Source organism: Sceloporus occidentalis, unplaced genomic scaffold (genome assembly GCF_023333645.1).
Source record: "Sceloporus occidentalis isolate IW3139 unplaced genomic scaffold, rSceOcc1.0.p SCAF_108, whole genome shotgun sequence".
Taxonomy (NCBI): Eukaryota; Metazoa; Chordata; class Lepidosauria; order Squamata; family Phrynosomatidae; genus Sceloporus; species Sceloporus occidentalis.
Genome location: NW_028317088.1, coordinates 1 through 24,543, shown reverse-complemented (window position 1 = coordinate 24,543; position 24,543 = coordinate 1). Strand labels below are relative to the sequence as shown.

The window sequence follows — 24,543 nt, the reverse complement described above, 5'->3', positions numbered from 1 at the left end:
GGTGGCCGAATTCCTGTGATGTATTAGAACCTGAATGGAAGAGAAAATCATGGAATTCAAAATACATCAAAACGGCGTGGTTTGTACACGCGCTTGTCCCCTGTTTGCCTGCTGTGTGCCGCGTGGCGCGGTCCCCCCTCTGGCCTTCACCGGTCTGTCAGACGTGGCTCATTCTGAAGATGACCGTGCGCGGCTTGTTGGAATAGCTCGTTACTTGCGTGTCTGCCCCGACGCGTGCTGCACGCGCTCTGCCGAGCACACGTAACGCGGAGTTAGCATCTCCTCACCTGAGCTGCAGCCGTAAAAGGGTTAAATATTGAGAATTTTGATTGGATCTAAATTTAGCCTCAGCCGATGGCCAAAGTCTATATATTGTCGCTTCGCTCTCTCCCAGGCACCCCTGCTTCGCCTGTTTCCATGGAAACCCCTTTGAGATTTCATGTCGTCTACGAGTCCCTGGCGCTCACCGTATATATAAATGGCTCGCGTTTTATGGGGTCTGCCCCGAGCTGGGCGGTAAATACACAAAAGGGTTTTTTGATGCCCCCTCGCCTTCCCCATGGGCTCCACACCCCCCATTACATAACACACCGCACAAAAATGACACGCAGCAGACATTTGCATTTTGGAAAGTAACCCGTACATGGGGAGGAAAAAAGCATCTAGAGGTTTGATTTCCGTGAGGGGCACCTGAGACAGGAGCTGTTCGGTAAAATGGAGAAAAAATCTCCCAGACGCAGAATAATTACTAAATGCCTCAAAAAGAATTTGCTGGGAATTCTCAGTTTAGAAATGCTCTTTGTGATGGAGATGGGAGAACCCAACGGGGATGGAGCTGGGGGGGCATGTGGGGATTTTACGTACCTTGTCCGGGGGATGAAGGCACCTGGACACGGGGTCATGGTGTTATTAGGGCTCTAAAAATAAACTCCAGAGAGATGCGCAGCATCCGGAAAAGGTAGCGAGCCGAGTACAGAGGGGTGTGAAGCAAACTGGCAGCTGCTCCTTCCCACGGCACAGTAATGCTGGGGAGGGGGGTCCAGGTCCTCTCTGTGATATAATGGAGGGGGGGATACAGGTCCTCTCTGTGATATAATGGAGGGGGGGGGGGAATACAGGTCCTCTCTGTGATATAATGGAGGGGGGGGATACAGGTCCTCTCTGTGATATAATGGAGAGGGGAGGGATACAGGTCCTCTCTGTGATATAATAAAGAGGGGGGGGATACAGGTCCTCTCTGTGATATAATGTAGAGGGGGGGATACAGGTCCTCTCTGTGATATAATGGAGGGGGGGGGATACAGGTCCTCTCTGTGATAGAATGGAGGGGGGGATACAGGTCCTCTCTGTGATATAATGGAGAGGGGGGGGATACAGGTCCTCTCTGTGATATAATAAAGAGAGGGGGGGATACAGGTCCTCTCTGTGATATAATGGAGAGGGGGGGATACAGGTCCTCTCTGTGATATAATAAAGAGAGGGGGGGATACAGGTCCTCTCTGTGATATAATGGAGAGGGGGGGATACAGGTCCTCTCTGTGATATAATAAAGAGAGGGGGGGATACAGGTCCTCTCTGTGATATAAATACCGGGCTAGACAGTATAGAAAGGGAAGGAGATTTACTTAGTAACCAGGTGGGGGGATCTGGGGGCTTGGTCTATACAGATAATAGGGAGAAGCATATATTTTGCCCCCCAAAGCAAGGACAGAAAGCGATTGCAGCATCGGTGTTAGATGACAAGCTAAAGGTCATGTCTACAAATGCTCGCAGTTTAGGGAAAGAGATCCATGAACTTGTAACAGTTGTGGCAACTGGGAATGTTGATATAGTGGCTGTTACTGAGACATGGTATAATGAGAAAAATGACTGGGACATATAAATACCGGGGTACTCTTTATATAGAAAAGACAGAAAGGGCAAGAAAGGGGGAGGGGTGGCCCTATATGTGAAAAATAACATAAAATCTAATTTATTACAAGTTGGTGAGGAGAACGGTTTGGGTTACAGTACAATTTGGTTAAAGTAAAGTAACTCGCATAGGTGGGATTTATAGACCCCCCAGGACAAGTAGAAGAACTTGATCATCTACTAGTGGAGGAAATAGCTAGAATGACAGTGAAGGGGGAAGTAATAATCATATGGGACGTTATAATCATGGGGGGCTTTAATCTCCCTGATGTGAACTGGAAAACGAAAGTAGCTGGTTGTACCCGGAGTGCGGATATTCTAAACTCCTTACTGGGATTATCTTTAAAACAAGTAGCTGAGGAGCGACTCATAAGGCGGCCATATTGGATTTAGTGTCACAAATGGAGATTTGTTACTGGATATTTCTGTAGGTGAAAGTTTGTGATCTAGTGATCATCAATCTGTGTGGTTTAATATACTAGCAGTGACCGAGTCACACCGCACAAAAACAAAAGGTTTAGATTTTACAAAAGCTGACTTTTCTCAAATGAGAATCTGTATAGAGGAGTCATTATCAGACGGGGGCAATTTACATGGCGTTCAGGAGAAATGGGATTTTGTAAAAGCTGTATTATTGAAGATAACAGAAAATTGTATTAGGCTGGTCAGTAAGAGTAAAAAATTAAAGAAACCGCTGTGGTTCTCCACAGAAATGGTTAAAATCGTAAAAGACAAGAAGTCAGCATTTAGTAGATACAAAAATACCCAAAGTGAAGAAGATAGACAGATCGATAAAATTAGGCAGAAAGAGGCAAAGAAAGTTATAAGATCTGCCAAATCACATGTAGAAGAGAGAATCTTTCCGTCAGTAAAACATGGAGATAAAACATTTTTTAGATATATAAATGAGAAAAGGAAAGATAAACAAGGATTAGTTAGACTAAAAACAAAAGGAATATATATATAGAAGAGGATAAAGGTTTAGCCGACGGCCTCAATGAATATTTCTGTTCAGTTTTTACAGATGAAAATGAGGGAATGGGACCTCAGCTGGGAAAAAGACTGAATCATTTGAAATCTGTGAGTTTATCGAGGCGGAGGTTCTACTTCAGTTGTCTAAGGTAAAGACAAATAAGTCGATGGGGCCTGATGGGATACACCCCGAGTTATTAAAAGAGCTTGGGGGTGAACTAGCAAAACCGTTAACTGATATATTTAACGAATCATTAGTAACGGGAGTTGTCCCTGGGGATTGGAAAGTAGCGAATGTTGTGCCCATTCACAAAAAAGGCGGTAGGGAGGAGTCGGGCAACTACAGGCCGGCGAGTCTTACATCTGTAGTGGGGAAATTAATGGAAACCATGTTAAAGGAAAGGATTGCTGAACATCTGAAGTCACATGGGTTTCAAGATCAAAAACATGGGTTCACCTCAGGAAGATCCACCAAACAAATCTTATTGATTGTTTTGATTGGGTGAGTAAAGTGATTGATCGCGGTGCTGCGGGGGACGTGGCGGATCTGGATTTCAGTAAGGCCTTTGACTCTGCGCTACACAGAAGACTTATAAATAAACTGCCATCTCTGGGTTTAGATCCCAATGTTGTTGAATGGATCCGGCAGCGGCTGAGTGACAGACAGAGGGTTGTAGTGAATGGCGTATATTCAGAACAAGGTCTTGTTACCAGTGGGATACCCCAGGGATCTGTACTTGGGCCCATTCTCTTTAATATTTTTATTAATGATATTGCAGAAGGTGTTGATGGAAAGGGATGTCTATTTGCTGACGACACAAAAATTTGCAACAGGGTTGATGTTCATGGAGGAAGAAGCCAAATGGCGAACGATCTAGGAAAACTGGAAAAATGGTCAGAGCTGTGGCAATTGGCGTTTAATGCGGATAAATGCAATGTAATGCACCTGGGGCATAAAAACCCAAGGGCAGAGTATAGAATATTTGGTACTGTCCTAACCTCAACGTGTGAGGAAAGGGATTTAGGGGTAATTATTTCTGAGGATTTAAAGGTAGGCAGACAATGCAGTAGAGCAGCAGGTAATGCGAGCAGAATGCTTGGTTGTATAGCGAGAGGTATTAGCAGTAGAGAGAGGGAAGAGCTCATGCCGTTGTACAGAGGACCGCTGAGACCTCACTTGCAGTATTGTGTACAGCACTGGAGACCGGATCTCCAGAAGGATATAGAAATGTTGGAGGAAGTTCAGAGAAGGGCTACTAAAATGGTTTATGGATTACAAGATAAACCCTACCAGGACAGGTTAAAGGATCTTAACCTATGTAGCCTGGAAAAAAGACGGGACAGGGGGGATATGATAGAAACATTTAAATACTTAAAGGGAATCAACAAGGTAAAGGAAAAGGAGTTTATTTAAAAGGAGAAATACTACCACAACAAGAGGACACAAGCATAAACTAGAGGGGCAAAGGTGTAATGGTAACATGAGAAAATATTACTTTAGGAAAGGGTAGTGGACGCATGGAATAGGCTTCCAGCAGAAGTGGTAGATGTTAATACAGTAAAGTCATTTAAGCAAGCATGGGATAGGCATAAGGCCAAGCTAGATATAGAATAAGGGCAGGTACTAAAGGAAAGTACTCAGAGGTTGGGCAGACTGAATGGGCCTACTGGTTCTTATCTGCCATCACTTTCTATGTTTCTATGTTAATGGAGAGGGGGGGATACAGGTCCTCTCTGTGATATAATGGAGAGGGGGGGGATACAGGTCCTCTCTGTGATATAATGGAGAAGGGGGGATTACAGGTCCTCTCTGTGATTTAATGGAGAGGGGGAGATACAGGTCCTCTCTGTGATATAATGGGGGGGGGGTACAGGTCCTCTCTGTGATATAATGGAGAGGGGGAGATACAGGTCCCCTCTGTGATATAATGGAGAGGGGTCGGGGGATACAGGTCCCCTATGTGATATGTCGGGGAGAAGGGAGATACAGGTCCTCTCTGTGATATGCAGGGGAGGGGGGGGATGCAGGTCCTCTCTGTGATATGCAGGGGAGAGGGGGGGATGCAGGTCCTCTCTGTGATATGTCGGGGAGAGGCAGAGATACAGGTCCTCTCTGTGATATGCCGGGGAGAGGGGGAGATACAGGTCCTCTCTGTGAAATGTCGGGGAGAGGGGGAGATACAGGTCCTGTCTGTGATATGCCGGGGAGAGGGGGAGATACAGGTCCTGTCTGTGATATGCCGGGGAGGGGTGGGGGGATACAGGTCCCTCTGTGATATGTCGGGGAGGGAGGATACAGATCCTCTCTGATATGCTGGGGCGGGGATAAAGTCAGTGGGCCCGACTTTCCTCCTGCTTTACTGAATGGGTGCAGAAGTATCTCTGCTCTGAGCGCTCGCTCCCACGTAGCAGACGGTGTCTCCATCACAGAAAGCAAAATGAAACTATATTCTGTGGAGTTAGTGTGGGCTTAAAGCCACAAACAAGTGCTTTCTTGTGTCCAAACAAGTGTACAGTGTTACGGCGATTCCACCCCTTGTGCCCACGCGATGCACCCTCGCACCTCAGCTCATACCAGGATTGGCTGAACTACAAACATGCCCCGTACTGTAATATTACTACCCCCTGGGCATGCGGGTCTATTATCAAACAATGATAGTGATATGTAGTGCGAGTGATGAGGGCCGGGTACAGGGGTATATAGTGTGAGTGATGAGGGCCGGGTACAGGGGTATATAGTGCGAGTGATGAGGGCCGGGTACAGGGGTATATAGTGCGAGTGATGAGGGCCGGGTACAGGGGTATATAGTGCGAGTGATGAGGGCCGGGTAGGGGTAACTGTGAGGTGACCCTGCCATCTGATACGTGAAGGCGCTCTGTTTCTCCATCGCTTCGGCGCTGACCTCATTCCTCAATAGCCATTTATTCAGCCCGAAACAAAGCCCGGGACGGGGTTACTGGATTTCAGCCCCTGGGATTCGGGACAAACCGGGCCCTTTACTTTACTCTCTGTCTCTACCCCTGACTCCAGCTCTCCATACCCCTGACTCCAGCTCTCCATACCCCTGACTCCTGCTCTCCATACCCCTGACTCCTGCTCTCCATACTTCTAATGGCTCTCTCCGTACCACTGACTTCTGCTCTCCAATTACCCACTTCCAGAATCCGGCTCTCCTCCACGCCTGCTCTCCATACCCCTAACTTCTGATCTGCAACTCCCACTCTTTCCATACCCCGAATGCCTCTCTATGTACCCCTGACTTCTGTTCTCCAGTTACCCACTTCCAGCATCCCAGACACTGGCTCTCCTCCAAGCCTGCTCTCCGCACCCCTGACTCCTGCTCTCCGTACCCCTGACTCCCGCTCTCTCTATGTACCCCTGACTCCCGCTCTCTCTATGTACCCCTATGTACCCCTGACTCCCGCTCTCCATACCCCTGACTCCCGCTCTCTCCGTACCTCTGACTCCCCCCCTCCCCCGGTCCCTCTCTGTCTCTCTGCGCCTTTTCTCCATTGCCCGCTGCTAACGCCCTCACCCCCGGTGGTATCCAGTTTTGTCCCAGCTCTCAGTAATGCGATTCGCGAACTCCATTCATTTCCAGCTCATTAAATCGCTCTGTAACTTTGGCTTTCCCCTCCCTCCTCACATCCCACTTTATTTCAAGTGCAAGTCCCTCCAATCACCGCCGTCCCGTTCACCGGGCTCTGGCCGTCGGGCCGCCCTCCATGCTGCTAAATAAAAATATTTCTTCGGTGCGTTGAGTGCTCAATAGAGAGTGTTTTGTTTGGCGGTGGGAAGCGAGACGCTATCTGTTTGTGGAGAGGATCTGATGCCGGGAGGTCTCTCTCTGATCAGGAAGGTTGTCTCGTTCTGTCACTCGCTGCGTCCGGCGGCATCGCTCGGTCCGTGACGAGGTGACGATTGGAGCGGGGCTCGAGCTGCCGTTGTGCGGTGCCGTCCTGCGAGGATCCGCCGCCTGTCACGGTAAGAAAAGTTTCTCTCTGATAATACTAAGTGGCGGTCCCCGCTCTCCCCGCTCTCCGGCAGAATCTGCCCCTTGGGAGCGAAGTCTTAACCCCCGACGTGTTCCGACACCCCTCACGGAATCCAGGCGTTAATAGGTTAAAGGTACGTCATCTGCCCCGTCATCTCCAAACCGACCACTTTGGGGGGTCTTCCCCGGCCCCGAGGGGTTGGGGCAGAAAGCTGTCCTGCAGCGGCTGAGGTCTCGCCAGTCACGCTGCGCTCTTTGGATGTAACCCGGTAGCGTGGAGTCAGAACTCTTTGATATTGTTTTAGATCTTAATAAAACTACCCTACGGATAAGTGCTGGGGCAGAAATGCCCCCATCCCCTCTCTGTACGCTTTATCGTTTCACGGCCCCCTGTGGCCCCCTGTGACTTGCTGCAGAGAACTTTACGTGGGTTACCCAAAATCAGTCATAGAAGAAATACCGGACACCACAGGGGTAATTGGGGCAACAGATGGCAAGAGCTGCGGTGACGGCAGGATCTACACAGCCCGGGGGCAGTTGAAGGCTCAGACGTTACATGCCCCCGGAGCCATCAGGGCTTTCTACCCCCCATAAGTGAGAGGCGACGTACACGTTGCAATGTGCTGTACGTTTCGTGGTGGGTTGCGTGTTTAACACACGTAATATAACATGTCCCGGGCATGTGTGTAATACAAGCTAACCGGCAAACGCGTGTATAGCGAGGGGCAATAGTGGCAAGAAGAGGGAGGAGGTTCTGCACACTATCTCATTTAGAGTAGTGGGTACAGTGCTGGAGACCCCATCTGCAGAAGATTATTGACATGATGGAGAGAGTTCAGTGGAGGTGAGTTAAATGGGGAGCGGTTCGCAGGATAGAGAGGAGGAGAGACTGAGGGGGGTCTCAATATGTCCGGCTTGGGGTAGAAAAGAGAGGAGCGAGACGGGGAGAGAGAAGAGACAGGAGCGAGACGGGGAGAGAGAAGAGTGAGGAGCGAGACGGGGAGAGAGAAGAGTGAGGAGCGAGACGGGGAGAAAAAAGAGAAAGGGGACATTTAAATCCATAAAGGGATAAAGGATGGGAGGGAATTTATTTCAAAGGAGGAGAAAAATTACAACAAGAGAGCGGAATCTAACACTAGAGCGTCAGAGACTGAGATGGAACGGAAGGGAGTTTTACTTTACTGAGAGCGTGTTCTGCTGCAGGTGCGCAGTGCTGTGTAGCAGGTGTGCAGTGCAGGTGTGCAGTGCTGTGTTACAGGTGTGCAGTGCTGTGTAGCAGGTACATGGGGCTGTATGCGGTGCTCTGTTGCGTGTTCTAGTGCTGGCGTGTTGTGTTGCAGTGAAGGTGTGTCTAGTGCCCTGTTGCATGTTCTAGTTCAGATGTGCAGTGCTGTGTTGCAAGTGTGCAGTGTCGTGTTGCATGTTCTAGTGCAGGTGTGCAGTGCCGTGTTGCATGTTCTAGTGCAGGTGTGCAGTGCAGTGTTGTAGGTGTGCAGCGCCGTGTTGCATGTTCTAGTGCAGTGCTGTGTTGCAGGTGTGCAGTGCCGTGTTGCAGGTGTGCAGTGCCGTGTTGCAGGTGTGCAGTGCCGTGTTGCATGTTCTAATGCAGGTGTGCAGTGCTGTGTTGCAGGTGTGCAGTACCGTGTTGTGGGTGTGCTGCGCCATGTTGCATGTTCTAGTGCAGGTGTGCAGTGCCGTGTTGTGTTGCAGGTGTGCAGTGCCATGTTGCATGTTCTAGTGCAGGCGTGCAGTGCTATTTTGCAGGTACACGGTGTCCTGTTGCATGTTCCGGGGGTGTCCCAGGCCGAGCGGGGGTATCCTGCGAGACCCTGCGGGGTCCTTATTGCCCATGATTTTCCTTGGTGTTGGAGGTGCAGGCTGTACGTTTGAAGTTGGAGAGATGAAGGGGAGTCGGAGGGACAGAGAGGAGAGCGCAGCGGCCCCGTCCCTCCTGGCGCATACTAAACAGGGCCATTGTAAGGGGCTCTTTGTGAGGCTCCCAGATCTATTCAGAGCTGCTCCTGAGGAATGCACAATGATGCCACTGTCAGGGCCGCTCATGGCCTCCTCCTCTTTGGCTTCAGTCCTCCCCGTCCCTTGGCCGCCCCGCTGATGGATGATGAATGTCAGGGGCTGGATGCTGGTGCGTTTCAGGAGCCGGAGCCCAGGTGCATTCCTGCCCCCATGCGGAGGCACTAGGCAGCGATCAGGAGCCAGGAGCTGAATGGCCTGAGCTTCTATAGTAATGGGCGTTGGATACCCCGGGGTATCTGTCCAGCTCGGTCACCATGGACACGTGACGCACCCATGTGCCCGGCACCATCTCACCATGTGCACTCCCCAGTGTGAGGGTATCCGGACCCCACACCTATTCCTAATTCCCCACAGGGTAAGCTCTTGGGGCTTCTCTGCCTCCAGTTACACTTTCAGTCGCTTCAATACCCGACGCGTTTCATCCTCAGCGAGACGCGGTGCCTCCTGCCACTGAGGCACCCCGGGCTCCCTGTGATTGTCTGAATTGGCCCCCTCTTTCATATACCCCCACCATCGTCTAAACATCCCCAGGTAGAGGCAGGTGCACGACCTCGAACTGCACGTGGCCCAGCTGTACCCCAGCCTTGTTTGAGGTACCCGGTGTGCTAACTCCCGGGACCCCTGTTTATGGACCAACGTCCTTCACGTGTCCTGTCGGCCCAGTTTCCTCGTACAGGTACCAGCAAGATCCCACTTGTTTGCCCGGGGTAACAATCTGTTTAACAACGTGTTATGGGGGGGTCTGGTTACTATTTAACGGAGACTCCCTGGAGGGTGGAACATAATGTCCCCTCTCCAGATGCCAACACGTTCCACGAGAGCTAAAGCGCTACACGGAATAATAAGCAGGAGACTCGTGAGACTCGAGACTTTTTGCAGGACTCCGGGGTCCGTCATTTGCTGTGACCGTGGTGGGTTTTTACTGGTGGCATTTCCCCCGTTTCCAGGCGCAGTCAATATTAGACCAGAGTCGATGGGTTCAGCACCTCGTTATACATCTGCCTCCCAGGGGTAGTCAGGGGCAGGAGTTCAAACTGGTGGGAATAGCAGATGTAGTGGGTACATAGAATTACCAGTTTGCAGAGGGAGGAGGCAGTGGCAAGGCTTGAGATAAAGTCCTCAGGCGCTGATTATAAGTGGCTGTAAAATGGTCTGAGGTCATGTTTGGAGAAGTAAACACATCCCTATTAGTATGTAGTACAAGCATGGGGTTAATCATCAGCCAGGGGCAATTAAAAGTTTGGGGCGTTGGCGTTGTTATTTAGATTGCATTTTTGTTAAGTATTATCCAGACTCCGATATGACGGAGCATTCACAGATCCCCACTAATCATGAGATGGTAAATAAAAGCCTTTTCTGTTACTATGGCAACAACCAATCAACATACCTGGGCTCTCTCCGGTTGACTCAGAGTCTCTGGGTGACGCGCGGTGTGTCGGGGTGACGCGCGGTGGGTCTTTCACCAGGGCAGGGGGAAGCAGTTCTCTGTTGCACTTTCCACTTCCTCTAATCATCTCCTGTTCATAACGATCCTAGTGGAGGTATCTGTGAGTCCTTAACGAGGGGAAACAGAACTTAACCCCTTAATGACAAAGCCCGTACATGTACGGGCTCAAAATGCATTGTTTTCAATGGGTTTAGGGACCGCCCATTGTCCTTAAGGGGTTAAAAAGGGGGATTTTATTAAAATTCTTAAACAAGAAGACCCCAAAGGAAGATATCACACATGTGGATCCCCAGGGGGCACCTTGGGCAATTAGTATGTTGGGCCAGGGGGCAGGAGACTTGTACACTAAATTACCACCAGGTCAGAAAATGTCTGATGGTGTATCGGGTAGTATGTAGTGTAGCACGGGAGTATGGGGCAATATACGGCGTGTTATGATGGCGTCGGGTCCCATTCAACTGAATAAACTGATAGATCTGCTGAGTCCACCCTAAAAATAGAGCAAAAGTTCTCCAGAACTGCGTTACATGCATCCCCGGGGTGTAGGAGATCACGTGGCTCGGTGGAGAGAAGGTTAGTTCTCATTGCAGTGTTGTTACCCCGGGTGGGTGTAGATGTAGATTTGGCTCTGCTCGGCCTTCTCTCGCTCATCTTCCGGTTGCTTGGTTTCTCCTGGTATAAAATGTATGAGCTCAGCCACCTGGCTCGGGTCACACAAAGCCCGGCCATTAATCACTCTCACTGTCCCACTTCCAGCCATTCATTCCTCCTGTCAGCTCAACAAGGAGGAGATTGTGTGCCGGACTCCGCGAAGCGCGCGCCCCCCGCAGACCGCGTTTTCTAACCTTTGCCCCCAACAGTGGTTGTTGTATTTGGAGCAGGTTCTGTGGGTACACAGCCTGACGCTGTCGGAAGGAGCGGGAATCCATTATTTGCCCAGATTGGTGGCCGTTACCCGGCAAATCTTCCGATCTGCTGATCGATATGTTTTAGAAGCTTCCTCCGGTGCCCGCTATGTCCTACCCTCAACATGACCTGGCTGTTGCTGCCTCCGCCGACCTGGCCAGAGGTCGGAAGAAGTTTTTTTGTTGGTGGGAAGGTGTCCTCTTCAGGCTCACATCCAGTTTCTAGGGTACCATGTTGGTAAAGTCCTCCCTAGAAGAGTCCAAACCATTGGCGCTGTGGGTTTGGATGCGTTAAGGGGCTTGTGGCGGCTTTACCCGGAGACCCTTTGCCCCAGTTACCATAAGGGCAGGTAAAATACAAGTTGTTCAGGGTGGGGGGAGATGAAGTCCTTGCCCGGCTGCCGTCATTTATCCCGGATGGCTTCTTGTGCACGAGGCACATGGTGTACATAGCAATGCCGTTCCCTGGATCATATACTTGGCACTAAGCTCTTTCCTGAGCCGGGATTCCACCGGCTTTGCTGATTTCTATGTGAATGAGACCGGACGGAGGACAAAGTGCTGGAAATCGATGCGCGTCGTGGTTGGGTCCCTTCCTGGGAGATTTGCGCATGGAGGACTCGCCGTCCCTCTTTGTGTCGGTAGGGGATAAATCTTCAGTTCCTTCTCAATTAACAAAACTCGCCCATGGCAGCCACCGACAAAGGAACTGTCAGGGATCCAGGGCTGACGGCAGAGGGTTTGGGGGTGAGACTGTTAACCCCACAGATACCGCAGACGCCTGTAACACCAGATCTAGTGAGAGTGTCCATTCACAGACAAAATATAATAATAAAAAGAAAAGAGGTGAAAACCCGTTACCCCAATTATTTACCCCAAAACAGTCGCTCTGTGACTCACAGAGCTTGCACTTCATCAGATTCCCCTGGAGCTTCCAGCGTGACCTGGTGAAGGTATTCATAACTCGCGGTCTTCCAAGACCTCAGAGGTCGCTTCTTCAGGTCACATTTCCAATATTTCCCTATTAGTATTAAACCTATTAATATGAAACTGTTCATTTTCAGTTAAACTAATTAATAGGACGGGCTACAACTCCCATTCCCCTTATCATCATTCTGGATGAGGAAGTGTCCAGGGATACATGGAGATTCGGTGCCCCCCAGGGGCCAAGCGATGCTGGCGCCTTAGCTTTATATGGACTTATTGAATAATTGGTGATATTCATGATAATTCATGTATATAAATATATATATATAAAATGATCCATTAAGTATTATTTATCTAATCATAACTTGTTTTCTTTATGACAGATGACCTCTCCAGTGAAGGTCTATTACAGTCAGACGACACAGACCGACATCCGGCCCCTGATTGGTTCAAGCCTGAGGAGGAGGAGGGTGATGACTAAAGATGGACGGAGCAATGTCCGCATGGACCACATAAGTGATAAGAGCTTCCTCTACCTCAAGGACCTGTGGACAACTTTCATTGACATGCAATGGCGTTACAAGCTGCTTCTGTTTTCAGCTACGTTTGCAGGAACCTGGTTTGTCTTTGGAGTCATTTGGTATTTGGTGGCTTTGGTACACGGAGATCTCCTGGAATTCAACGCTCCTGCTAACCACACTCCGTGCGTCATGCAAGTCCATACGTTAACTGGGGCCTTCCTCTTCTCATTGGAGTCCCAGACCACCATAGGCTACGGCTTTCGCTACATTAGCGAGGAATGCCCTTTGGCAATAATCCTACTTATAACCCAGCTGGTCCTTACCACCATTATGGAGATCTTCATCACCGGAACTTTTTTGGCAAAAATAGCTCGTCCAAAGAAGAGGGCAGAGACCATCAAATTCAGCCAGAGTGCTGTGGTGGCCCAACAGGAGGGCAGGTTGTGTTTGATGATACGAGTGGCCAACATGCGGAAAAGCCTTCTGATTGGTTGCCAGGTGACGGGCAAGCTCCTCCAGATGCACCTGACCAAGGAAGGGGAGAACGTACACCTGAATCAAGTCAACGTGGAATTTCAGGTCGACACATCCTCCGACAGCCCGTTCCTAATTTTACCTCTCACTTTCTATCACGTGATTGACGAGGCCAGCCCTCTGAAGGATGTTGCCCTCCGATCTGGAGAAGGGGACTTTGAGCTGGTGGTCATTCTCAGCGGGACAGTGGAATCCACCAGCGCAACGTGCCAGGTGCGCACATCCTACCTTCCAGAAGAGATACTTTGGGGTTATGAGTTCAGCCCAGTAATCTCTGTCTCGTCCAGCGGGAAGTACGTGGCTGACTTCAGCCTCTTCGACCAGGTGGTCAAGGTATCCCCGCCATGCTGCTTTCACGAAACGCTTCGGTTTGGGGACCCTGAGAAGCTGAAGCTGGAAGAATCTTTCCGAGATAAGCCTGAGAAAGAGGGGAGTCCACTGAGCGTGAGGATCAGCAACGTTTGACAGCGGAAACGATCCGAGACGGAGCATTGTACTCCTCTACAGTAGCAATATGGCCGTTCTTGCCAGGTTCTCACATGCTAATAACTTTAGGAAACTATTAGCAAACCCACCGTGTGAATGTTTCTGAACAGATGAGACTATTAATTTGTACTGTAGCAGAATTTTAAAAAGGGCATTTATATAGAGAGCGACGGGGGCACTTAACACGGCTGGATGTGTGTTTAGGGAAAAGGAAGGTTTACTCGCGAGTCCAGGTGCCTTCACAACATGTTTCAGCTGCTTCTTTCTGATCCACTTTCTATGATCCATTCTATGATCCATTTTACTGCAAAGAGCAAAACCAGCAAATCACCTATAAAACCGCCAGAAACAAGTAATTATGGCCAATGGAGGCCGCTCAGCGGACAGACGGAAGGGGTAGACCCGGCCTGGCTGGTGACCCGGAGCTGGCATGGAGATTAGGTGGCATCGCTGATCCGTGGTTACCGTGGGTTCAGCTGCCACAGACTAAACAAGAGAACAGGTTTAGTAAAGCTCCATATCACTCCATTACTAAAGCAATAAAATGATCATGTAGGCACCAATGGGGTATTAACGGGGGGGGGGGGGACTAAGGCAGGCAGGGAAGGACGTGTAACGGTACAGAATGAGTTCATTTCGGAGGTGAAGTGGTTTTTTCCTCCCCGATGGTTGAAAGTTGAGTTTTACTAATAAAATCTGTTCTGTATCTGGTTAATACCCCGGCCTGCCCTGCCAGATCGCTGCACATTCTTCATGGCTTTACTTCTGACTCTCCGCAGTGACCCCCCAGCACCTGATTACATTTCACCGGTGGGGGTAACCGCGGCGGGGAGCCTGGTTCGGGTGGGTGTGGGGGGCATTTCCGGTGTTTGTCTGGGGTACGTCCGGTGGGTGGGGTACTTTGGTCGCGTAAGTGGGGCTCCCACAATAAGGAACGTCACCGCATGCTGGGTAACTGGGCAGAATTGGTACACAAAAGGGCACAGGACCCACGTGGCACAATGACATATTTTAGACCAATAGAAATCCAGCCTGTTGACGGTAACTTTCCCGCATTTTCTACGGAAGGCTGCACACGCCAGTAAACATGTCGCATGACATTCCTCGGAGCCCGTGTTTGAAGCGATAACTGTCTCTGCCGGGCAGGGTCCGGCCGCTTCTAACCCTTCCGCGCCGCAGTCTTCATGCGTCAGCAATCTCTGTAAATCTGTGACCCCATATCTCCTGGGACATACATCATCGTCACGTTTGGGACCGGCCCTCATCCCCACCCCCCCGGGTTAATAAGGAATAAGAGTGAGAATGCTATGGTGCCGCCTATACCTCCTGTGTGGAAGGGCTGGCCCTGAGGGCCACTGGCGCCCCTTGGATCGAGGCAGTACCGGTACTATTATGTCTGTCTGGTCGCCCGTTTCTCCTCCTAATCAGTTGTTGGTCACGTCTTAGATTCAGGAGCCGTATGTCTATCCCATGCATGTTTAATACCCTCCCTTTTAATGTATCTGTCCCACCCCCTCTCTCTCTTCTCTCCCCGCCGCATCCTCTGCTCCCCGTGTCTCCGGTTCCGATGAGTATATTGGCCCAGTTAGTCCAGTAACCCCCGACACCTGCACCAGTTTAAGGAGCACGCAAAGTCCCGATAGTTCTAAACGTTTCTTTTTATTATACAAAGAGCCCGAAGCTCCTGGTCGCGTCCGAGTTAGCGATAGAAAAGGAGCACCGCCGATTCGGTTATCTCCTTGCTAGAGCTCCAGCCGATTCGCGTCCCGTACCCGTTCCAGTCGTAGGAGGCGAAGTCCCCGCACTGGATGGGGTTCCCCTCCGGGAAGAAGGTTCCTCCGATGCAGTGCTGCAAGAGTGGAGGCCAACATTGAAGGTGGGGGGGCAGTCGTGAGCGGAGGCTGATCCCTGCCTAATAATTACCCCAGCTCCATCCTGCACCATCTCATTAAATATTCAAAGGAAAGTGACAACACATTATGTCTAACAGGACCGAAGGGATTTGCCCCGGGGAACTGGCATCACAGGTCCTGTGGGGTGGAAACCCCTAACCTTTGGGTGACCTGTCACAGGGGGTAATATCTCGTATAATTCAGCTATAGCAGGGAAGGTGGCAAATTGACATATTACGTGAGTGGCCAATGGGAGCCATGTGGTCATGTGACAGGTGAGCCCCTTAAAAATGGCAAGCCTTAGTACCAAGTGCAGCAGTCTTTCATTGCTCCTTTCCTGTGACCAGCCCCACGACCTCTGACCTGACCTCTGCCCTGCAGTAATTTATTTTGAACTGTACCAACCTGCGACTTGTTCCGGGTGAAGGTACCGAGTTAGCTGGGACTGGGCCTTTGGGAAAGGTGCTAGTGGGCTACCTCAGCTGGTGGTTACACCGAGAATAGAGCTTCCTGCCCAACATGTTTTATTAAAACACACTGGAGAGTTCCAGTGAAGCTACGGCCTCGAGCACCTGGCTTGCGTATGTTGGGTGCTCACTTTTTGGGAGCTGCCATACGTACATGTTCAGTATTGCACCCGGTCACTTTCATCCCTGGACACAGAGCCTGCGCGGTCCTTTCGGTGTTAAAAACTCGGAACTGGACGTATCCGGCAGTAAACTCATCTGCCGAGAGAAAGGGAGCTCGGTGTAAGCAGCCAAACGGGTGCCTCTGAGGCTCATTCCCAAACCTCTCTCCTTACTTTTTCCATTGGGGGAGTAGTAGTTGGCCGTCTTCTCTGCGTTTCCAACGTCATACACGACTGGCACAGCAGGTCCGTTGTTGGTCAAGCAGCTGCCGCTGTTGTACTTCACTGGGTATTTCTGCGGAAAGACAGAAAGACGTTTTAAGGAGTCTTTAATGTCGGCCGTTTAACCTAGAGACAGTCCCTTCACCCTCGCAGCGGAGGAAGCCACGTACACGCGTGATCCAAGATGTGCTGTAGGGATAATTATGTGGGGAAAACCCAATGTTTTATCAAAACATTACAAATTGTTGGTGTTATTACTGTAATTTTTGTAAGAACCCCCAAACAACATAAAGATACTCTGCATTATCAAAATGTGTCATTCAAAATATCAGTGATTTTAGTCACTGACCAGTGATGAAACGCAAAGTTATAAAAACATTTTACTGCCCATCTATCAAGGATGGTGACAACTGGTCCAGACGTCCACCAACATTTTTGACCGGTTTGACCATTAAAAAAAAACTAATCTTCAAAAATAATGAGTACTATCATATTCCCAAGATATAAACACACCTAACACATATGTAAGATATAATATATAATAATGTGTATAAGAATTGCTAAGTTTGTATTCATCAAATTCCTCCTGGCCGTGATGGTTGGGCCATAAATTTAATTAGGACCTCTCCGACAAGGCTTCTATTTTCACCAAGAACTTCTTTGTTCTCCATATGAAAAAAAGATAAGAGTTCTAACCCTTTATGTGATTTTGTGCAACATACAATATACTTTGACGTGCGATAAGTGTTAAAGCAGGTTGGTTGATCACCTTATACAGATGGAAGAGGTTCCCTCCTTCGGTGGATAAGAAACCATTTTCCGTGCGATATCTCAGCAGAGCTGCTTCTTTCCACTTTGAAAGCGGGGTCAGGTTGGGCACATGCCACAGGCTCAAGTCTTTGGCCGGGATGTCATAATAACCTGGGTTCTAGAAGATGAAGGTGCAAAGTGATTGGTACACGGATCCGGGTTCTGTGCACAGCTCCAAATTATAAACGCGAGGGCCTGATAATAACCCCAGCTCAGAACATTCTTCGCTCAGGAACAAGATCATCTACTAAAACCTGGACCTTCAGGACCTAAAACATCTGGGAATAGGGATCAAGAGATTATAACCGAGGTTGAGGGTAATGACCCTGATGACCACGAGATTAGCACCCCAAAAAAACAAGAATATCTACATGTAATTTAAGAGGAACCCTTCAGAGCGACACGTGATACGGGAACACATTATTACGCTTTAATTCTCTCTGCCCGGCGCCCAGGACGGTTTTGTACCTTGTAGTCGTCGCTGGTGGCTCCTGACACTTGTCCGAAGGTGGCGTAGTTTGCCCAGTTGCCGTCCCCCTCTGGGTAATTAATTGAGTTCCCCTGCTGGCTCGACCAGCGGTCCCCGACCGTGCACTTCCCGTACATATTGTTCTCGTGGACGCTGGCCACTAGTGTCCAGCCCCCGCCGTTGGTCGTCATGTCGCAGAAGGTGTGGTACATCTCATTGTCGTTGGTGACGAGGGCGTATATCCCATCTGTGGTGATTTGGGTACATTACACGGGATCTTTCTTACCCCCCAAATCCTCTCTGTCCCTGGAAGCGTCGGCCCCTCGATGTGCACCTGTCTTGTCTGGGGATTTGTGGGAATGGAGCGCCACGTGATGATAATAATAGTATACAGTACGAGTCACAGTGTAGTTTGACATAAACCTAAAATATCCTCCATTCCTGAAAGGGGGCGGTTATCCGTGGTGGACCCTTCTCTTCTGTGCTGTGTGTGGTCCATAGCCTGAAATATCTGTTTTCTTGCCTCAGCCTGTTACCTGGTTTGCCCCATTCTTTCTGCCTAAAGTGTGCAGGGAGAACTCCCGGTAAGTCCCTGGGTGCTCTCCCCGAATCCCCATGAAGTGACATAAAATGGGAATTATTCTCCCGTTTTTACTCACCCTTTGCGTCCTTGTTTAACTCTTTGATGTCCTTGCAGCTTCGGTACCAGTAGGCGCTGCCACCGGTGGGCTCCTGGCAGAACCCCTGGGCTAGTAACAGTGCGAGCAGTAAAAGGCTGGGCTTCGGCATCTTGCGCTGAGTATGGAGTATAACACATTAGAATCCGACATTCCCAGCAACCGTGAAGCTGCGTGTTCCCCGGGCCCTGCGCCTTAGGAGCCGCGCACAGGGAGCCCACCGCCCCCCTTACCTGCTCAGTGGTCCAGGCTGGTGTGAGCTCTCCGCTTCCACAGATGAGACCTTTTTATAGAGATTCTTGACTCTCAAACTTGTCCACCTACATTCTGTGGAATAACCTGTTTGAGTCGATACCCGGTATGTAAACCAGTTAATCAAACATTGGGGCATTTCCACCCTTCCCCGAAGCTAATCTTTAATCCATGCCGACAAGAGGTCCTTGTGTGTCTTCTACAGAAGGGCGCAGGCGGAACAATGCGGGCACGAGGGTCTGTGAACGATCAGAAACCAGGAGATCATTCTTCTTGTGTTTGCCTTTGGCTGGACACGCAAAGTACATTGACCCGGGAGGAGGGACGGGGCAATAGACCTTTAACATGTGAAGATGCTTTACGTCCCGGCGTGCTCCGGTCCTTACTCAGTCGTGGATCATACATGGAGAATATTATCACTCCTCATTGACTCGTTGTGATGTCATCGCTGAGTCCGCGTCCGCTCCACGGACCTCAGCATCCGTTGCCCCAGCGTTGTGATACGTTCCACAGATGCTAGCTGTGTCCATGTAGGGTTCTCTTCTCCGTGAAGACGCTTCATGGATCTGTGTTTGTTCTTTTTTCACACGCGGGGCTCAGTTTTGTTTTCTGTTAGAAGCCGGACTCGTCCGTGTGCATTCCACTTCTGATGGCTTTTGTGATAGTTGGAGGTAGGATTTGCGGCCATTATGTTTGGAGCAGATTTAGATTCTTAGAAAAGATATTTCTGCGGTAGGGAGCGCCCGGCAGCCTTCTTGCACGATTCAGCCATGCGCGGCCCCTCCTAAACCCACATTCTTACATCTTCCCAGTGAGGGAGATACTCCATTCTTTTCATGGAGTTCACTAAACCAACGACTTGGTACGGGACGGGTACATGCGGAATATTTCAAACACAGAAATGTTTTATTCCATAAGAGCTCAACCTTCTCCCGCGACCACCATCTGTAGCTCATCGCTCCCTATACAAGCCAGAGAGTATATAATATGAGGTATATACAGGAATATAACGGGTTATAAGGACGGGATTAGTTATACAGCCGGAGAGTATATAATATATAATATGAGGAATATACAGGGATATAACGGGTTATAAGGACGGGATTAGTTATACGGGCCAGGGAGTATATAATAATGGAGAGTACATAATATATAAAATGAGGTATATACAGGGATATAGAGGGTTATAAGGACGGTATGAGTTATATGACCGGAGAGTATATAATATGAGGAATATACAGGATATAACGGGTTATAAGGACGGGATTAGTTATACGGCCGGAGAGTATATAATATATAATATGAGGAATATACAGGATATAACGGGTTATAAGGACGGGATTAGTTATACGGCCGGAGAGTATACAATATATAATATGAGGAATAAACAGGATATAACGGGTTATAAGGACGGGATTAGTTATACGTCCGGCGAGTATATAATATATAATATGAGGTACATACAGGATATAACGACGGGATTAGTTATACGGCCGGAGAGTATATAATATATAATATGAGTAATATACAGGATATAACGGGTTATAAACCCGGGATTAGTTATACGGCCGGAGAGTATATAATATATAATATGAGGAATATACAGGGATATAACGGGTTATAAGGACGGGATTAGTTATACAGCCGGAGTGTATATAATATATAATATGAGGAATAAACAGGATATAACGGGTTATAAGGGCGGGATTAGTTATACGGGCCGGAGAGTATACAATATATAATATGAGGAATATTCAGGATATAACGGGTTATAAGTACGGGATTAGTTATACAGACCGGAGAATATATAATATGTGGAATATACAGAATATAATGGGTTATAAGGACGAGATTAGTTATACGGCCGGAGAGTATATAATATATAATATGAGGAATAAACAGGATATAACGGGTTATAAGGATGGGATTAGTTATACGGGCCGGAGAGTATATAATATATAATATGAGGAATATACAGGATATAACGGGTTATAAGGACGGGATTCGTTATACGGCCGGAGAGTATATAATATATAATATGAGGAATATACAGGGATATAACGGGTTATAAGGACGGGATTAGTTATACGGGCCGGAGAGTATATAATATATAATATGAGGAATATACAGGGATATAACGGGTTATAAGGACGGGATTAGTTATACGGCCGGAGAGCATATAATATATAATATGAGGAATATACAGGGATATAACGGGTTATAAGGACGGGATTAGTTATACGGGCCGGAGAGTATATAATATATAATATGAGGAATATACAGGATATAACGGGTTATAAGGACGGGATTAGTTATACAGCCGGAGAGTATATAATATATAATATGAGGAATATACTGGGATATAACGGGTTATAAGGACGAGATTAGTTATACGGGCCGGAGAGTATATAATATGAGTAATATACAGGACATAATGGGTTATAAGGACGGGATCAGTTATACAGCCGGAGAGTATATAATATATAATATGAGGAATATACAGGGATATAACGGGTTATAAGGACGGGATTAGTTATACGGGCCGGAGAGTATATAATATATAATATGAGGAATATACAGGATATAACGGGTTATAAGGACGGGATTAGTTATACAGCCAGAGTGTATATAATATATAATATGAGGAATATACAGGGATATAATGGGATATAAGGACGGGATTAGTTATACGGGCCGGAGAGTATATAATATATAATATGAGGAATATACAGGATATAACGGGTTATAAGGACGGGATTAGTTATACGGGTGGAGAGTACATAATATATAAAATGAGGTATATACAGGGATATAGAGGGTTATAAGGACGGTATGAGTTATATGACCGGAGAGTATATAATATGAGGAATATACAGGATATAACGGGTTATAAGGACGGGATTAGTTATACGGCCGGAGAGTATATAATATATAATATGAGGAATATACAGGGATATAACGGGTTATAAACCCGGGATTAGTTATACGGCCGGAGAGTATACAATATATAATATGAGGAATATTCAGGATATAACGGGTTATAAGTACGGGATTAGTTATACAGACCGGAGAATATATAATATGTGGAATATACAGAATATAATGGGTTATAAGGACGAGATTAGTTATACGGCCGGAGAGTATATAATATGAGGAATAAACAGGATATAACGGGTTATAAGGACGGGATTAGTTATACGGGTGGAGAGTATATAATATGAGGAATATACAGTATATAACGGGTTATAAGGATGAGATTAGTTATACGGCCTTCACAGCCTTCCGCACCTCTGTCCCGGTACTGTGGGAGAGAAAAAAAAAAAAACATAAAACCTGTTTATTTGGTCTAACTTTAGGAATTTATATGGGCTTTAAAAAAACATGGCATTTCAGACGAGGAGAGCTGCAAAGGGAAGCTTTTGAAGGTAAAACGTACCTTTTTTTTTTTAACCTAGTGTTCTTACGCTTAGAAACGTTCTTTCCCAGTGAGTTCTTCATATATATATATTCAGTTTATTTTGTGACCCGTCGCTTCTTCAGTTTTGTTGCCTTTGGGTTTTTTATATTAATTGCCTTTATTCAGTATTTGGTATCTGTAACTCACCCAGCTCCGTGGGATTTTTTGGTAAATCCTGAAAGGGTCTCCTCTGACCTGTGGGTTCTAGGTCAGTCAAGGAAGATTCCAGAGCTTTGAGATTTCTTAGTACAGCTTTGTGTTCTCACCTAGTAGTCGCAACGGACCCTGTGGAAGACTTTATCCGTAAAAAGTTAGACAGGATCCATTCATCAATTCTCCAGCGACCCTTACCAGCGCTGATACAATACTCAGTAGATGAAGGGTTAAGTTGGGGATTCAGCCGCAGGTGGCAGTGGGCTCCAGACAGACTTTAAATGGATCTGGTTTCACATGAAGAGTTCCCCAATTTACAAGCAGGTCATGCTTGGCCAACGAAGTAATGAGTTTCATCTAAACAATAATAACCCCCCCAAAAGTAAAAGAGGAGGGCAGAAAAGTCACTTGTTTTAAGAGTTTTATTTCTTAAACGACACAAATAAAATCATAGGAAATTTACACATTAAAAAGGGATTTTACAAAAAGCGGATTTTCTCATCATTGCCGGGGCTTTGCCTTTAACCGTCTGCTGATGGGAAATGCAAATGACACACCTCACAGGGGGTTTGTCATCTAAAAGTTTCGCTGCCATCCGGTGGTCAGTATGTGTAACTGCGATCCCCGAGCAGCCGCTGCGCTGATCATTTCATGGATCTTCACAGCATTAACCAAAAAGGGCACAAAAACGAGAACTTCCCTCCAGGAAAGACACTCCTATTGGTCAAATAGAGCACTGCTCACCTCAGACCCCCAGAGTCTGTACCGGTTGTCACTCGTTAAAAGGCACTTACCCCAAACTAACAGAAAGTGACGATACAGGAACACAACCCCAGACACCACCAAGTGTAGCGACATCAACACGGCATTTCATGCAAAGCACCAAACCCCCCCCCCCCTTACTGCCACGCGGCCGACAACATAAAATCACGCCGTCTAACAAATTACCTGTCTGTCTAAAAAAAGATAAAACCAAAAGGGGATCCGGCGTAATAAATAAGGCCTCACAAGGAAAACGCACACGTTAATGGAGGCCAATTTGATGTGCTGCGCACCTGCGCAGAAAAGGGATGCATTCATACTCGTTACAGAAAAACTGTAAAATAACTGTTCATATAGTACAATTTACAATAAAACCGCCGCACGGCTGCGGGATCCGGCGACACGACCGACTTCTTGCGATCAAACCAGGAAGGACGAGGTTTGCTGGAAGTTGCGCTGAAACAGAAATCAGAGAGAGAAGTGAGCGTCTGGGCGCTGCGCGGCGGAAATAAACTACGGGCAAAGGGCCTCAGCTATAGGTTCCCATACTAAGTAAGCGCCGCAGCGCCCTCAACCCGATAGCCGCCGCAGCGCCCTCAACCCGATAGCCGCCGCAGCGTGCGCCGGTTTATTGGAGGACTTACGTCACTGCGGGTCTCCGACGGCAGGCTGTAAATGACTTTTTTGCTAGAAAAGGTAAAAGATTTGGTTAGTTTGCGGCGGTCATGCCATTTCAGAAATGTTATGTTTTATACCAGGCCCAGGACTCTGAGACGAGGGTCAGACGATTGCCTCAAACGCGCCCTTTGGCTACGGGGCAGAATTTCACTTACTTTGTTTTCTCTGAAAGAAAAAAAAAAAAAAAGGAAAAGAAAAGGAGGTATTAGAGAAGAGCGGCGGGCAGGAAGGATCATACATGCTACACGGTGTGGGGTGCATGCTATCCCGCTAGGGCACTTACTGTTAAAGTAGCCGCGGCTGTAAGCAAACCACAAGCCAAAGGCGATTAATGCAAGGAGCAGAAGGACAACGATGACCGCAGCCACGATTCCCCCAATGTTCACATCGTCTGCAACAGAAACACCCAAAATGCCAATTTCAGTACTTAATCCTTTCAAAAACCTGAAACACACTACAAACAAGCGGCGACACCGACTGCCGCGTCTACGTGAGCACCAGCGACCACGGCGACACCGCCTGCCGCGTCTACACGAGCACCAGCGACCACGGCGACACCGCCTGCCGCATCTACACGAGCACCAGCGACCACGGCGAGACCACGTGCCGCGTCTACACGACCACCAGCGACCACGACGAGACCGCCTGCCACGTGTATACGCGAGCACCAGCGACCCCCTGCCGCCTCTATACCAGCGTGTTGGGAGTTCCAGCCACGCAGGCATTAACGCTCAGTGTGTGGGACCCAAACCCCGTTTCTTGTCTATGTCACACTTACGGACATCCATGCGCACCACGCCAGAAGTCTGTT

At 48.3% G+C, this 24,543-nt stretch overlaps 2 protein-coding genes across 2 annotated transcripts; one reads left to right on the top strand and one right to left on the bottom strand.

Annotated features, from left to right (window-relative positions):
• Positions 1-12,574: 12,574 nt before the first annotated feature.
• Positions 12,575-13,711, top strand: LOC149283207 (ATP-sensitive inward rectifier potassium channel 10-like). The gene has a single exon (XM_089497832.1). It carries the CDS (start codon positions 12,575-12,577, stop codon positions 13,709-13,711), a length of 1,137 nt encoding a protein of 378 aa, XP_089353958.1.
• A 1,720-nt stretch (positions 13,712-15,431) lies between these two features.
• On the bottom strand, positions 15,432-18,542 carry LOC149283206 (intelectin-1-like). The gene is made up of 6 exons (XM_089497835.1): positions 18,413-18,542; positions 17,753-18,000; positions 17,244-17,402; positions 16,427-16,547; positions 16,246-16,349; positions 15,432-15,581 (listed from the first exon to the last, which is right to left on the bottom strand). Exons 1-6 carry the CDS (start codon positions 18,540-18,542, stop codon positions 15,432-15,434), a joined length of 912 nt encoding a protein of 303 aa, XP_089353961.1.
• Positions 18,543-24,543: the final 6,001 nt, after the last annotated feature.